Consider the following 15,221-nt stretch of genomic DNA (forward strand, 5'->3'; position numbering starts at 1 on the left):
ATATAATAAGCATTATTATTATTATTCATTGTAGCCTTAGTGATAATTTAAAAATGGTGGCGCCATAGGAATGAACTGTAAAAAGTGGGAACTCCATACAATAAAGTATCCTTTAGAAAACTATTTTGAAAATAATATGCCTATGTCTAAATTCTAATGATATTTCTCAAAAATGGCAACCCAACCCATTTTTGAAGTCTTGATTCAAATTTTGACTTGAGGGTGTTTTTTTAAACTAACTAACTTAGCTAATTATGAAGCCGGGCATTAATCCATCGTTCATTTAGGACCATATAGGATGTTGTTTAATAAGTTAAAGATAAAGTATGCCAAGATAAAGTATACCAAATCGCACTGCTGCCCCATAACATTTCGTGTGATGTAGCCATTTACTGTGAAGTATTTGTTTGTGTGAGCCCTCATCTCACATTATTATATCCACTTGGCTGGCTCAGGCTCAGGTCACGTGACATCACAGTCTATTCTTCTGCGCGCGCTACCAGGAAGTACAGCGAGAGAGGCTCATTCTGGAATCAGCCATCGTTTAGCCACGTATTAAGCCTTTATTTTCACATTAGTTTAGCGATATGTGCATTGTGTTTATGTGACACCGTTTTTTTAAAACCTCTATTGCTAGTCTCCTGCAGATTGCACATCGTCTTCTTCGGCGGCAGACAGTTATTGACGTCAGTGCACGTTTATAACTTACTATTAATATTTGTGAATCATGTTTTGATGATTGTCATTCGCTCGCGAGTAGAATATATGTGTAGAAAACGTAGAAAGTGTGAATGGTTTAGTATACTTCTTTGCTCGTCGTGACAGCCGGTTGCTATGCATTGCATGCATCTGTGTTTACAACCATGCAGCAGCATAACATGCAATTGTGCTGAGATGTCACACTGCCTTTCCTAACAGACCTCTTTAGTGTATACAGTAGGTATGTTTCCAGTCTGTGCACCCTTCTCGTTAAAATTATTTGATTTTGGGGGTGCTCGTTTGCTATTTTTTAACCTTCCACTTGCTTTCTTTGTTCTGCAAGACAGTGGTGGGTCAGAATGAACAAAAACCTCATGAAAGATGGTGCTTTCTGAGCCTTACTGGGATCATCACATCCCCCTGCCAAAACTGGGACTCTTGCACTCCAGGCTGGTCACTGCCTTTGTTGCCCTGATCTGTTTCATAAACAGCCATGATGGGGACTTTGTCTTTGATGATTCAGAAGCCATCATCAATAACAAGGTATTAACCCCTCCCTAAACCCTGGTTACTTTGTTTATTCAGATGTTTATTTTGAAAGGAATAGTTTACCCAAAAATCTAAATTCTGATTTAATTTATTTGCCCCCATCTTGTTCCAAACCCAATTCATTGAGTTGACATTGAGTTGACAATGATGGTGACCAAGGATTGGCTGTTAATTTTTTTTTTTTTTTTTTTCATTGGATAAAACAAAACCGTTTTGAGTAAATGACAATATAATTTTTAAATTTTGGAAAAAATCCCACCTTTTAATTTTGGCCAATTGTGATTTCAACATACAAATCGTGTTGCTACATTAGTTTGTGATTTTTGCACACTTTAACATTGCTTGTATACAACCGATTTTGTTGTTTTGTTAATTGGCTTGCAATATTTTGTGCATATATATATATATATATATATATATATATATATAATACTTTTGTAATATTTGCAAAATATTTAAAGAAATTATTATTTTTTTTCTGCTATATTATAATAAATAAATGTAAGTATTTTTGTATGGCAAGCCATTGTGATTTTTACACTTTGTAGGATTTAAATCCTGGCACTCCTCTGAGTAACATCTGGAAAAATGACTTTTGGGGAAGTAACTTGAGTAGCAACTCCAGTCACAAATCCTACCGGCCGCTGACTGTCCTGACCTTCAGGTACGTTACCACAAAGACAAAAATGTCTTTCAATTACTGCTGTGTGACCGATGATTAACACAAGGTAATAGGCCAATTTACTTATTGTGAATATTGTCAAACCTCTTTGCATGCATTAGATGTGTGGACTTGTAATTTTATTCTCAGTGGGAAATCAAAAGAGGTCCCTCAAGTGCTTCCTCACCAAACAACAATAATTGACATTAAAATTGGATGCATATATTGCTTCTTTTTTTTTTTTTTTTTCATTTCAAAATTGTCTTTGGCATTTGACTGCTTACTGTGAGGAAACTATATAGGGGGCATAATTCATGTCCTGCATGCTGCTAATGAGAATGACATCGTTTTGCATCAGTAATGGCCCGTTATCCCAACTCAACCATAAAAGTCACTCTATAATGCTGCTATGTCTGTATGCCATCATAGCTCTGCTGGTTTGTGACACAAAACTTTTATGATCACTGTAGTCAAAGTTGGTTGTAATTATTCTGGATGTTATTTATTTTCCCAGGATCAACTACCTCTTGGCCAGTGGATTGCATCCAATCGGCTTCCACATGCTCAATGTTGCCCTCCACTGTGTTATTTCTGTGTTAATGATCGACGTGTTTGCAATATTAATTGGCGGCCTGGTTAACGATGGAAGAGGGGCAAAACTCAATCTCTCTCCGAAAGCTTCCTTCCTGGCTGCGCTCTTCTTTGCTGCACATCCAGTTCACACGGAAAGTGTAAGTAGAGTGGGAAGACGTGATTCAGCAGGCTGTCTTTGCCCGGGAAACAATCTCTGACTACAATGCTCCATACCACAATGTTCATTGATGTTGCATGAAATATACAGTACATTACAAGGCCTATGGAGAAGAAAGCTTCACGCAGCTGGTGTGCATCACATAGGTGGGCTCTACAGTCAGCCGTGGCTATTAACAGTTACCGAACGCTCGCTCTGACCTGCCACGGATGCGTCCGAGCACGATAGAGGCTGGCGATGCGCCGGTATCTTCTCTTTAATCAGGTTCAGAAAGACCGGCCCTGGACCTGGAGGGGGTGAGGTTCAGAGAGACCACTGACTTAGGCCTACGGGATGTATCAAAGAAGGTGGTGGCCCCAGGACTCCAGCCAGGGCCGACTGCAATTCTGTAATGAGTGCTGCCTCCTGCCTCCACTGTTAATTTGCCACTGCCAGAAATCCAGGCAATTTCACAGACGAAAGGATGTTTTTATGCTGCCCATTTTTATCATTAATGTACAAGCAGGATTTCATTAGTTTAGGTGTAGAATGTGTAGCTGCTATTAAAACGAATGCCCTCGGGGTGGATTTCACAGCCGTGAACTGCTTGATGATGTATGATGCTTGATGTGACAGTGTCCTTTAGCACTCTGAAGTATATAGTTGATCTTATGAATAATCGTCTTTGTTTTGTAGGTGGCTGGCATTGTTGGCCGAGCAGATTTGTTGTGTGCCCTCTTTTTTCAACTCTCTTTTCTGGTTTACTGCAGAGCGTTTCAAGGTCAGTTGATAAACTAAAGCACTAGGCTTTGTTACAGTTATATTGATTTTATTATGTTGAATTTAGTGCAATAAAATTTGAAAGGAATCTTTCTTTGTACCAAGCATACTGTTTCATTTAGTTGCCCTTGAATTTTTCTCTGTAGGTGGTGATAGAAAGTTCTCTGTGTTGTGGATATTTGGCAGCATTCTTCTTTGTGCAGTAGCCATGCTGTGCAAGGAGCAAGGCATTACGGTTTTGGTGAGTGAACATGTATACATTTGAGATCAAATACAGTATATGGTAGTAGCATCTATATGTCAAATAATCCCACATATATTTTTACAATACATATCCTTGATCATCTATGAAACATCCTTGTTCATTTCTTCCGTGTCCGAAGGGAGTGAATGCTGCTTATGATATTCTCATGGTCTGTAATCTGAACATATATGAGCTTGCTCACCGGCTGCTGTCCAGGAGAAAATCGGCTGATGTAAGTGTCTTATTCACAGTCGCTCTTTAGACCCAAACAAACTTCGGATTGATATATACTTTCTCTTTTTACACCCAGGTTGCTGGGTTAGTGCAGAGCGGTTTGCTTATGAGGTTGGCTCTTCTCTTTCTTGGTGGTTCCTTTCTTTTGTATGCAAGATGGAGGATCATGGGAACTGGGCCTCCATCTTTCACTGAGGTGGATAATCCAGCATCCTTTGCTGAAAATGTTATATTAAGGGTAAGCAGTCCTTTCAGTTTGGGTTTTTGAACAGCACTTTTGATTGGGCTGCACGATATTAATATGCGATTCAAAATGCGATACGATAATGTTATTAAACAACAGAAACCGAATAATCACATGTAAAAATAAAACATTGCTTAGTCTTCACTGTGTGAATTAAATATGTACACTTTACACTTTAAGAGCTGCATTGGTCCTAGATATTGTTATGTGTGCTTTCTTGACTTTTAACTCCACTTAAGACATACATGACTGTCAATGTGAATACTCACAAAGTTGGGCAATTTGCATAATTTATGTGTTTTTGGCTGCGAAAGAGAATTGAAATCACAATTATGTGCTGTGCTAGTGACTACTTCCTGTTCACATGAGTACTTCGCTTTATCACATGTATGTATATATGTTTAGTCTATTTTCTGCTGTCTGTGTCAACCTAAAACTTTTTTTCATACTCTTTTGAAATATAGTACATGTATATTCATAATTATAAAAATAATTAGTAATATACTAATCATTTAAAAAAAAAAAACGTATTCCTAAACTGTACTCTTTAATATAACTTCTTAATCATTTCCCCCATGCAGACTGTGTTTTCATGTTCCTCTTGTCTGCTCTCCTTCTCTCTTCAGATTGTGAACTATAATTACTACTACTCCTTGAATGCTTGGCTGCTGCTGTGTCCCTGGTGGTTGTGTTTTGATTGGTCAATGGGCTGTGTGCCTCTGATTAAATCAGCCACTGATTGGAGGATTGTCTGGCCTCTTGTGCTTTGGTGCTGTCTGATGGGCTTGGTAAGCCAAGCTCTGTGCTCACAGGACAGCAATAAAAGAAGGTAGGAGCAGCACTGTATCAAAAAAGATATGCTTTGTGTTGTGATGATTTGAAGAAGACTGTCATTTAAGTCCATTCTTGTATGCTTTGTTGTCCCCCCTGAAACACAAAATACAAAAACACTCTTCAAATTAACCTTATGGAAAAGTAATGTCAAGTAAAATCATAGGCAAATATTTCTTTTGTGTTTACCGGTAATACATTAAGTTTGGGCTGTGATAATACAATCACATTTTTGTATTAAAATATTGCTTCAATAGTTTATATCAATATAAACACTACCATTTAAAAGATTGGACAGTAAGATGTCTTTAATGTTTTATAATATTTTCTCATACTCACCCAGGCTGAATTTATTTGAGCAAAAATACAGTAAAATCAGTATTGTAAAATAAATGCTACAATTTTTATACAAAGCTGAATTTTCAGCAGCCATTACTCTAGTCTTCATTGTCACATGATCCTTCATAAATCTTTCTAAAATTCTAATTTGGTGTTTAAGAAACATTTCTTATTATCAATATAGCCCTTCAATAAACAAAGTAAGCGACCAACAAAAACAATCCAGCTTATCAAGCAGTTTTTGCACTCCAGTTCTGTTTGCTGTATGACAAAAAAAAACAAGGAGTCAGGATTTGTCCTGAAATATGAACACCCAGCATGTGTGGAAGTTTGAAATGTGCGGTCCTTGGAGGCACATAATTTAAATGTAATTGTTTGTTGGGTAACAAGTAGGGGTGGCACGGTTCACGAAACCGACGGTTCGGTTTGTATCACGGTTTTAGTGTCACGGTTTTCGGTTCTGTACGGTTCTTGTTATTTTTTTCTTTTAATCTTTAACACTTCAGAAATGTACTTCAGCATGTGATATATAGCTTAATTATCCACACTTTAGGATACAGTATAAAAAAAATTATATTCATGCAATCATGCACAAACTGAATTTGACTCTTTGACTTTAAGCACATGTTGGGACTATCTCAGAGGAAAGCTAGGTGAGATTTAGATACAGCAAGAGAGAAGAAATTGACATGCTTTTCGTTTATTTGGCAAAAAAAAGGAGAATGTGTATCACTATCTCTACAAGAACTTGTGCATTTTTATCACACAAATCTTATTTACACAAAGAAATTAACTTGCATTTATGAACTGACAACTTTTGTAGCTCTTACAAAAATTCTATCTTTTAAAAGAAAAAAAGAGGAACTACACTGTCTTTTATGAATAAGTCAATATACATGAAACCTTATTGCCTATAATTAGGCTATAGAAATAGCAAAGGCCATAAACATAAAGTGAAAAGTTCAACCTCAACACAAAAAACAGTATCAACAATGCTTCTATTCCCAAAAAGTGAGGGTACCTTTTTTTCAGTTTAAATTAAAGTGCAGGATTTGGAAACATTTGACTGAAGCTCTTATCTAAACATAAAGTGCCACTGTAACGTTATATTAAAATACCATAACATGAAATCAAAAATGTCCCCACACACCGGACTTATAGACTTATAGGACGCTGGCGCATCCTCCAACTCCCTCATCTCTCCCACTTGCCATTTCTCCGCGTGCCGTGACCTGCAGCGCTCCATACTCCACTTTTACTGGCTTGTTTACTAACTTGAACCGGCGCTGCACAGAGCGATCGGTAATGACATCAAATACCGCGAAAGTGAGTGACGGAGCCGTCGTTCCCGCTCTAGTGTGATGTTATTTACCGGTCGCTCTGTGCAGCGCCGGTCCAAGTCAAACAAGCTTATGTCGCGCGAAAAGAAAACACACGTCACATACGGGCACGAGGTTACATTGCGCATGCGTCGAACCGTGAGACGCACACACGCTCCGAACCGAGACAAGCGAACCGAACGGTTCGGGTGTTTTTTCATGTACCGTGCCACCCCTAGTAACAAGGCATTGTGAAATTCTATGAAATGATCAATCTGATGCTGCTACTAAGGAAGCTTCATTTTCAGAGCTCAAAAAATCCCCAATTCCATCTTCAGAGCTCAAACATATTATAAACACTTATATCTGCAAGAAATGGCAAGCTGAATGGCATCAGTGTATTACAAACAAACTTTACAAAATCAATTATGTTATTGGTGTAAAACCCTGTATCCATTTTGAAAATCACTGGGATCACATTACCTACACATGCTGTCAAACAGGGAACTAAGTAACTTTCTGTTAACGGGCGAAGATCCAAAAGAACAGCATTTATTTTAATCAATGTGATGTGTTCCGTTTAGGACTCTGACCTTTGGCTTGGTACTGCTGGTGATCCCATTCTTGCCAGCCAGTAATGTGTTCTTCAGGGTGGGGTTTGTGATAGCCGAGCGGGTGCTGTACCTCTCCTCAGCGGGCTACTGCCTCATTCTTGCCTACGCTGTGGGCTACTGTTGCTGCCACTGGAGGAAACACAAGGTATGTTCTACACCAATTCCCCGCTTATCACCTCCTAATATCCACCATCAGACCATAATTCACTGTAACTAATGTTCCGTTGAGTTTGTGTTCACGTCTCGTGTCTGTGGGATGACCGCAGAGGCTGCTGAGAGCGGCCACGTTGACGCTGCTGTGTGTGAACGTGGCTCGCTCTGCACATCGCAGTCAGCAGTGGAGGTCTGAACAGAGTCTCTTCACCAGCGCCCTGTCTGTCTGCCCGCTCAATGCCAAGGTGAGACTGCTCACCTGCCCCTTCATACTGCAGTTTAACTCTACTCCATTGGTGAAATCCATTATGGTAACGTCAGCTTACCCATCAACACACAGAATGCCTTGAGGAAAAGGAACTGAAGCATTTGAAGCATCAGCTATATTGCTAAATAAAAAAATGACTTAGAAAAGCAAATCAAATATTTGTTCTCAATTGTATTGAGTCCAGTTTTGCACACCAGTGAGTTCATTAGCTTGATGAGCTCTCTAACGTTGTCCTTTCTTGCACAGGTGCATTATAATGTTGGCAAAAGCCTTGCTGACAGAGGCAACCAGAGTGCTGCTGTCAAGTACTACAGGGAAGCAGTGAGGTAAAAAACAAACAAACAAACAAACAAAACATATTTGGTTTGGCAAACCACTCAAATCTTTCCACTTTCAGCACCTTCAACCAGGCCTGTCACTTTACGTTCGAAAATCGATTGCACAATCGATCGGACCAACCAACACAAGTTTCGAAAACGAAAATAGGGAATTGATTTTAACAGGCTTCTCTCGGAGCTCATCCAGCTCGTCACGATACGCCCACAGTGAACGCACGTCACAGCCATGTTGAAGCCTGCAGTAATATTTTTAATTGATGTTTTGGCAGTCTACTCTGCTCATTGTTTTTCAAGAATGTTGCACTCCTGTTTGTCATTGTGCACGAAACTTCATGCCAACAAATCAGAAGAATTTCTGACTTGTGCGCATCTCAAGTGCTCTCTTTAGGTTTGTCCTAATGCCTGTTTGTTGTCCGTCGATTTGCCTATATTTGGCGTTGAAAATGGAAACGTCTTTAGACATGAAAAATCGATTTTACAATCGATTCAATTAACTCTTATGTCTCAAAAATAGAACAGTTTTTTTTTTTTTTCATGAAAGTGAAAGCCCTACTTTCAACTGTGCAGTGCAGTGTCTATTATGTGACGTATAGGTTTTGTGTCTATATATGCTTTTTCTGTTTGTTCTTGGTACAGATTACACCCCAAGTATGTTCATGCTATGAACAATCTTGGCAATATATTAAAGGAAAGAAATGAGTTAAGTGAAGCCGAAATGCTCCTGTCAGCTGCGGTTTATATCCAGTGAGTGACGATTTTTTTTTTTGTTAAATCGGTGCTGTTGTTATGAAGCCTTAATTCATCATCCTTGTAAATAATTCTTCTGTGTTTCTTTGATTTGGTTTAGGCCTGATTTTGCTGCAGCTTGGATGAATTTGGGTATTGTTCAGAACAGTCTGAAAAAGTTTGACAAGGCTGAACAGAGCTATCGGAATGCCATTCGATTCAGGAAAAAGTACCCAGACTGTTATTATAATTTGGGACGTCTGGTAAGCGATTTGTTTTCTGTGTAATTTGCATACAGACTTCAATGCATTTAAAGCATGTTTTCGTTCTTATGATAGACATTTCTCCATATTTCCCATAAACGTCAATTTCATTAATCTGAACAGCATGAATTTTTATTATGTCTAGTGTGGTTTTTGTCCTTAGCTATTATATTCACTCTTCCTGTATGAGTACAAACCAACATGGTGCAATTTATTATTAATTATGGCAAGAAATTGGCTATTCCGCTCTAAATATTGCCAATTTGATGTGTAATGACATGCTATTTTTGTGTTGATGAAGATTTGATTCCTGTACTCTATGAATGATCAACTTCAAAGCAGTTTTATCCAGGGCTGTAACGATACTCATGTCACGATTCAATAGAAATTGCGATACTGAGTTCATGATACAATACTATCATGATATTTTTAAGCCAAAATAAAGAATAGGGTTTTTTATTATTATATTTACTTTATTATTGTTATTAAAATAATACTATTATTATTATTATTATTCAGAATTATCAGGACCCACAAATATTCCCACCATTGCATTATTATACATTATATTTAATATTAGGCTATATATAGTAGTTTAATGTAGTAATGGCACTGAAATTCTGTTAACTTAAAACATTTTACATGGTACTTGTGCTTTCAATGCAGGCATTCGTTGGCTCTCTTGCACAGACTTTCCCGGAGTTTGTCCCGCTTCTCCTGCTGTTAATGCACTATATATTTAAGAATAAACCATCTAAAACGTTTTTAATAAGCGTTTCACTAAAACTAATTGTGATATGGTGATTTAAATTATGTTTGCGCTTTCACTTTGAGGAGTGTTGTTTAATGGCTTCAGATGATCGATGCAATCAATCACAGTTCTAATCGCAAGAAAGCGTGTCAAAATGCCTATTCCCAAACTGTCAATGGTTAGTTCATACAAACATTTTAATTCTGCTTTTATTCTTTCTCATGCTGTTTTCGCATGTCACGCAAGCATTATTTGAACATCCGTGTTTACCATTTACTACAGTATGCGCATTGTTGTAAATCTGTTCATCGTGTCTCTTCAAAAGACTTGCACTGCATCCGAAATCTAAAACTTCCGCTATAAATCAACACCAACAGAATACATTGTTGCGTCACAAATTACACAGTGTACACTATGTACTTACTGTATGCACTGTGTACTCATCTGTGTAGTGTATGATTTTTATAAGGTTATTTTGGCATTCAGCAACGGAGTCTGATGCCCCTTCCCCTCTGCTATGTTCCATTTCCATCAATTTAGTGCATTATCCAGGTATTTAAAATGCATTAAAAGGTTTTTTGGTGATTTTCAGTGTGAACCTCTATTTGTACAATTTATACATAAAACGTCATAGAAAGTATGTGAATTGACACCTATAGTATTGGATGAACATTAGGCGAAAAGTCCCCGGATGACGTACTACTTCCGACGAGATTTTGAAGTGCGCATTAAATGGATGCTTTACTATCCCATGAAGCCACTAGAGGGGATTTATGAATGGAAGGGAAGCGACACAAATGATGCTGGTAGTACATCCAGATTACATTCATACTATATAGAACATACTTTTTTTTTTAATGGTCGTGAAGTAAGTTCAAATTCTAATGTAGTACCTACTCAGACTGTATGTGATTTCATTGGATTTGGATTTGACCACTCGATTGATTATTTGATGATTCCATTATGAATGAAGTTTTTGAGGAATTTAAATGGAGGGACGGAAATATCTCAGGTTTCATAAAAATATCTTTATTTGTGCTTGGAAGGAAGTAAGCTGAGACTTGGATAAAACTCAAATCGTCATTTACATCAACAATACATATTGTTGCATTTTCACATCACGATTTCTCGATATAACGATGTATTAGTTTTATTAAAGATGTGGACTAGTGGTTAATCAGCATGCTTCAGAGTCGTGTTGAGCCTTGTTGCTTATGCAGGAAATGCCACCTAAATCATTTCATTGACCTTTCCCCCTTTTTTTACTCCTAGAATAAAATTATTTAAAAAATGACAGTGATGGCAACATAAGACTTTTTATGGTGCTTGTCTGTTTTATTTCTAGTATGCAGACTTGAACCGCAGCATTGACGCTCTAAACGCCTGGAGGAACGCCACCATGCTGAAGCCTGACCACAGCCTGGCGTGGAACAACATGGTCATACTGCTGGACAACACTGGTAAGGTGGAGTTAGAATGTATTGGGTTAGATTAAAAGGTCAGTTCATCCTGTCACAAAAAGGGAAATTAGTATACTTGTTGCTGATGTAGTCTGGAATGCTTGATTCTGATTGGTTTGTTGCTGCATTTCATGGTCAATAATTTTAAATAATGACTGCTAAGTATTTCATTAATACATTGTCCCTACATAGCAACATAGTGCCTTGTATTACTTGTGCAGTCTCTTTCTTCTTGCATACTAAAATAATGAACTTTTATGTTTATTTGTTTGTTTAAATGGTGTATATATGTGCGATAGTGAGCCTTACGTTTAAACACGCCAGTGTTAAGTTTGTGGCGTACATAGTCTTTTGCATGTATCACAGTTTAACAATGCCGTATAGATTCGTATTGTTACGTACAGACAGGGCCAGTCGTGTATGTATAAGCTGAGTGAGTGATCTCATTAAACGTGACCTTGACCCTGCCCTTGGGGGTAAACAGATGATCTTGGCTTCCTCCCAATTCTTTCCGCCTTGTCTTTTTCGTCTGGTGTGTCCCAAGTATAGCCGTGGCTCATAGCGGTGTGTGTGATAGAAGGAGAGAGAGAGGTGTGAACTTCCATTCTGCAGATGCTGAGCGTCAGGTGCACGCTGCCACATGGGGCCATGCTGCATAATTAGTTCACCCTTTACAACAATTAACTCCTGCACCCAATCTTCACCCCCTCTTCTCGTCAGAGACCCTTACACGAATACCATAGCAACTTAGTTTCTATTAGAATTGTCCGGTAACCTTTTAATGTTTTTTTTCTTTGTTTGATATATTTAACACATTGAGTAATATAGTTGGGCAAGATTAACATACTTTGTGATGTTACAATTTACAATCGGAACCATAACTTCAAACAAAAGTAGAATTCAGAATAATACATTTTTAACCAAAACAGAAATGTAGTTCATATATAATATTAATAAATAACAATATTTACCTACATATATTTTACTAAACATTTAAATATATGTAAAATGTCACAAAAAGACTTCTGCGATGATGCAAATGAATCATATAATCTGTGTATTGAATTAATTCATTGAAACAGTTCAGAAGAACTGATTCAAATTTTCCGATTCATGAAAGTAGTCTAATGACAGCCTTTGGAAAAAGTAATTGTCAATTAAGAAACATGAAAATGTTATATACTGTGTTTCTTGAATTTGTATCACCATCAAAAATTATTGCAGATATATTTAGATTTTTTGTTTATTGACCAGTCGTACTAAAAATAATTTAAAAATATATATTTTTAGTTAAATATGCATATTTTTCTGTGTTTTTTTTTATTTTATTATTATTATTATTATTATTTTGAGGGAACAATTTTCCCCAATATTCCGTTTTGATGAGATATTACAGGATAAACAGAGGATGTCTTTTCTGGGAAATGCCGGCATAAGAACCCAACATGATTAGACCGGAAGAGCAAGAATCAACAATGCTTGAAATTTATGTATTAAAAGCCTTGTGTGTTGTTTTAAAGCCACTCTTCCCTGCCGTGTGGAGAATGGCGCGATTCCCTGACAGAAGCCGTTTATTCAAACGCGTCTCCCAGGCAGGTTGGCCCTCCCTGGAGAGTCTTGGCACGGTCCATTTTCCTTGACAAAAAAAAAAAAAAAAAAAAAAAAAACTGGCACCAGCATCTTCACCCTCTGCATTTTCCTGTCCCAATTGATCCCCAAATCCCTCCCAAAAAATAAGTAAATTATTGCAACCAGGAAATTGAAGTTTTCTCCTGCTATTGTTTCCTTGTAAGATTAAACTGAAAAAGTATCAGGAAAGTGAGCGAACATAAAACATGAGTCATATTTAGGTTTCAACAGCGAGGAATAATCCTCAGCAGCTCATGAATTTGTTAAGGGCCAGCCAGTGAGAGAAGATCTATCTGAGTCTGTGGTCAGAGGGAGTTTTGACATCCAGATCAATAAGTCAGTAGCCCTTGTATTGCCCTCTAATTAGGAAGCTAAAAGAATCAGTCATGTGTGGAGTGGAAAAACTCTCTTCTGGAGTCTGCTGACACACCAGAGCAATCCACTCTGCAAAGTCAACAGAAATTACAGAAGGACGGTATACAATTCTCCGTTTGTGACATTTTGAACTAAATATAAAAATGTAATACATTTTTCTCCTTCATAATTCTTTAGGTTTTTAATTGGCCAATTATTACATTGCTTTTACTGCAACACACAGTTTAACACGCTTTTTTCTGTGACAGAGACTTAAAGGTCTGGCACTGAACACTAATTAAATGTTCTTTATTTTAAATGGCTAGATTTTTGCATTTTATAAAGAAAATGTGAGCGGTTTACCTGTGCAAAAATCCATACTAGGCTGTTCCAAATGATAGCCAGAGCATGATATGCAACTGTAGTACATTGCTAGGGTTCTGAGTGGTTGCTAGGTGGTTACTTACAGGCTCAAGTCAAAAGAGCCCACCCCACAAAAGAGTCACTATGAAATTCTGGTCCCTGGCTATTGCTTGGGTTCGTCCTTCAGTGTACCTGACGCTATGTATGATCGTTTCCGCCTTTAGTCTTGATGGCGCAGCAACTATCACCAATCAAAAAACATTATGCCTAATCTTTTGGAAAAGGCAAATGCTCAGTGGGTTAAGCAAGTTAACTGTTTAAGGTCTTTTCATTAAAGGCAATCTGGCTCAGGCTGAGCTGATTGGAAAGGAAGCATTAAAGATATTGCCAGAAGATCACACCATCATGTTCTCCCTCGCCAATGTCCTTGGGAAACAGGAAAAATACAAGGTTAATACAAACTTTTTTCCATGTAGTGTGATTTTTTTTTTTCTGTGAAAATGTTACTCAAACTCTTTGTTTGACACAGAAGGAACTTTATAATAACCAATGTTCCTTTTGCTCCCAGGAGTCGGAGGGATTCTTTCTTAACGCTCTGAAGATCAACCCAAACGTTGCCAGTTGCCATGGTAATCTTGGTAAGTCTCCCAGGATCCCGCTGACACTTCAGTATTGTCACGAAAAACAGTTGTGTAAGTTTTGACTCCTGCAATGTTACACGATACAGGGATAAATCGGTGCGATTGAATCAGTAAACAAAGCGAAGTGGCTATGATTCGTCTCCCATTCACTGGGGACCGATGCTGACTTACTGTACAGTCCCTTGATTTAAGTGACAGGTCTTTTTTGTGTTCCCGCAGCTGTTCTTTATCACCGTTGGGGAAAACTAGACTTGGCAAAGCGGCACTATGAATTGTCTCTTCGACTGGATCCCAGCGCTCCAGGGACCAAGGAAAACTACAACATGCTGAAACGCAAAATAGAACAGAAGCAAAGGACTGTTGGATAACATTGTTTTTGATAACTGCATGCCACAGAAGTCTTTGTACGGCCTCTACATAACTAAATAAATTAATTCACCTAATTAATGTTTACTTTTGTCTATTATGAATATTCCCACCTCACATGGTTGCTTCGATTCTGGCCACATTGTAGTCTTTTTAAGGTCAAGGCTGCGGTCTCTTAACCGGCTCAAATGAGTTTGTCACGTGTAACTGTAGTCTCAAGACATATGGAACATATCCACTATCTTGACTTTCATCTTTGACCTCATGTTATGTCAGCTGTGCCTCTATTTATTAGTCTGTTACACTTTGTAATTGCAAAGTATGTTACTCTTGGCTATTCACCAAGAACGTACCCCACTGAGGACATTGCAGTAAATTGCGTTTTAAAATGTTGAGTTACCATGAGTCACACACACTGTTATAATAGGCCAATGGTTTTTGTTAGCATGTTTGTTTACACGCCTTGTTTGGTATCTGACATATGTGTCTCAAGGACTGGATCATGGCCTTTTGTTCCTCCAAGTCCTCTGTTGTTAATGTCGGAAAGGTGTTTTGCGAGTCACTGTTCTGAAGTGCCGAGGCCGGGGCCAGTAGGGTCACCCGAAGTAGGAAGCCGGCAGCCATGACAGCAAAGAAAACAGTGAAGCTCAGAATGGGGGCTTCAA

At 38.1% G+C, this 15,221-nt stretch overlaps 1 protein-coding gene across 5 annotated transcripts; it reads left to right on the forward strand.

The window, feature by feature from the left end:
• Positions 1-496: 496 nt before the first annotated feature.
• tmtc4 (transmembrane O-mannosyltransferase targeting cadherins 4) lies at positions 497-14,633 on the forward strand. Of its 5 annotated transcripts, none has more exons than XM_039655835.2 (18): positions 497-940; positions 1,047-1,242; positions 1,797-1,912; positions 2,424-2,640; positions 3,336-3,420; positions 3,566-3,660; positions 3,803-3,895; positions 3,974-4,135; positions 4,768-4,970; positions 7,215-7,389; positions 7,511-7,642; positions 7,912-7,991; positions 8,640-8,747; positions 8,851-8,992; positions 11,089-11,203; positions 13,887-13,999; positions 14,118-14,187; positions 14,410-14,633. In XM_039655835.2, the coding sequence occupies exons 2-18, from the start codon at positions 1,081-1,083 to the stop codon at positions 14,556-14,558; spliced, it is 2,217 nt and encodes a 738-aa protein (XP_039511769.2). In that variant the 5' UTR covers positions 497-940; positions 1,047-1,080; the 3' UTR covers positions 14,559-14,633. The 5 variants fall into 5 exon arrangements, with proteins under 5 accessions (XP_039511769.2, XP_039511767.2, XP_088989311.1 ...); XM_039655833.2 differs by having other exon boundaries at positions 500-940; positions 1,043-1,242; XM_039655836.2 differs by having other exon boundaries at positions 550-686.
• Positions 14,634-15,221: the final 588 nt, after the last annotated feature.

Source organism: Pimephales promelas, chromosome 7, assembly GCF_988280905.1.
Source record: "Pimephales promelas chromosome 7, fPimPro1.hap1.1, whole genome shotgun sequence".
In the NCBI taxonomy this organism is placed as follows: domain Eukaryota; kingdom Metazoa; phylum Chordata; class Actinopteri; order Cypriniformes; family Leuciscidae; genus Pimephales; species Pimephales promelas.

Bases quoted from the DNA above. Each gene is read 5' to 3' on its own strand.
- tmtc4 (XM_039655835.2), top strand. From the start codon at position 1,081: ATGGTGCTTTCTGAGCCTTACTGGGATCATCACATCCCCCTGCCAAAA. The intron at 4,136-4,767 runs GTAAGCAGTCCT...TTCTCTCTTCAG, and splicing joins CTGAAAATGTTATATTAAGG to ATTGTGAACTATAATTACTA. The intron at 11,204-13,886 runs GTAAGGTGGAGT...TTTTCATTAAAG, and splicing joins CATACTGCTGGACAACACTG to GCAATCTGGCTCAGGCTGAG.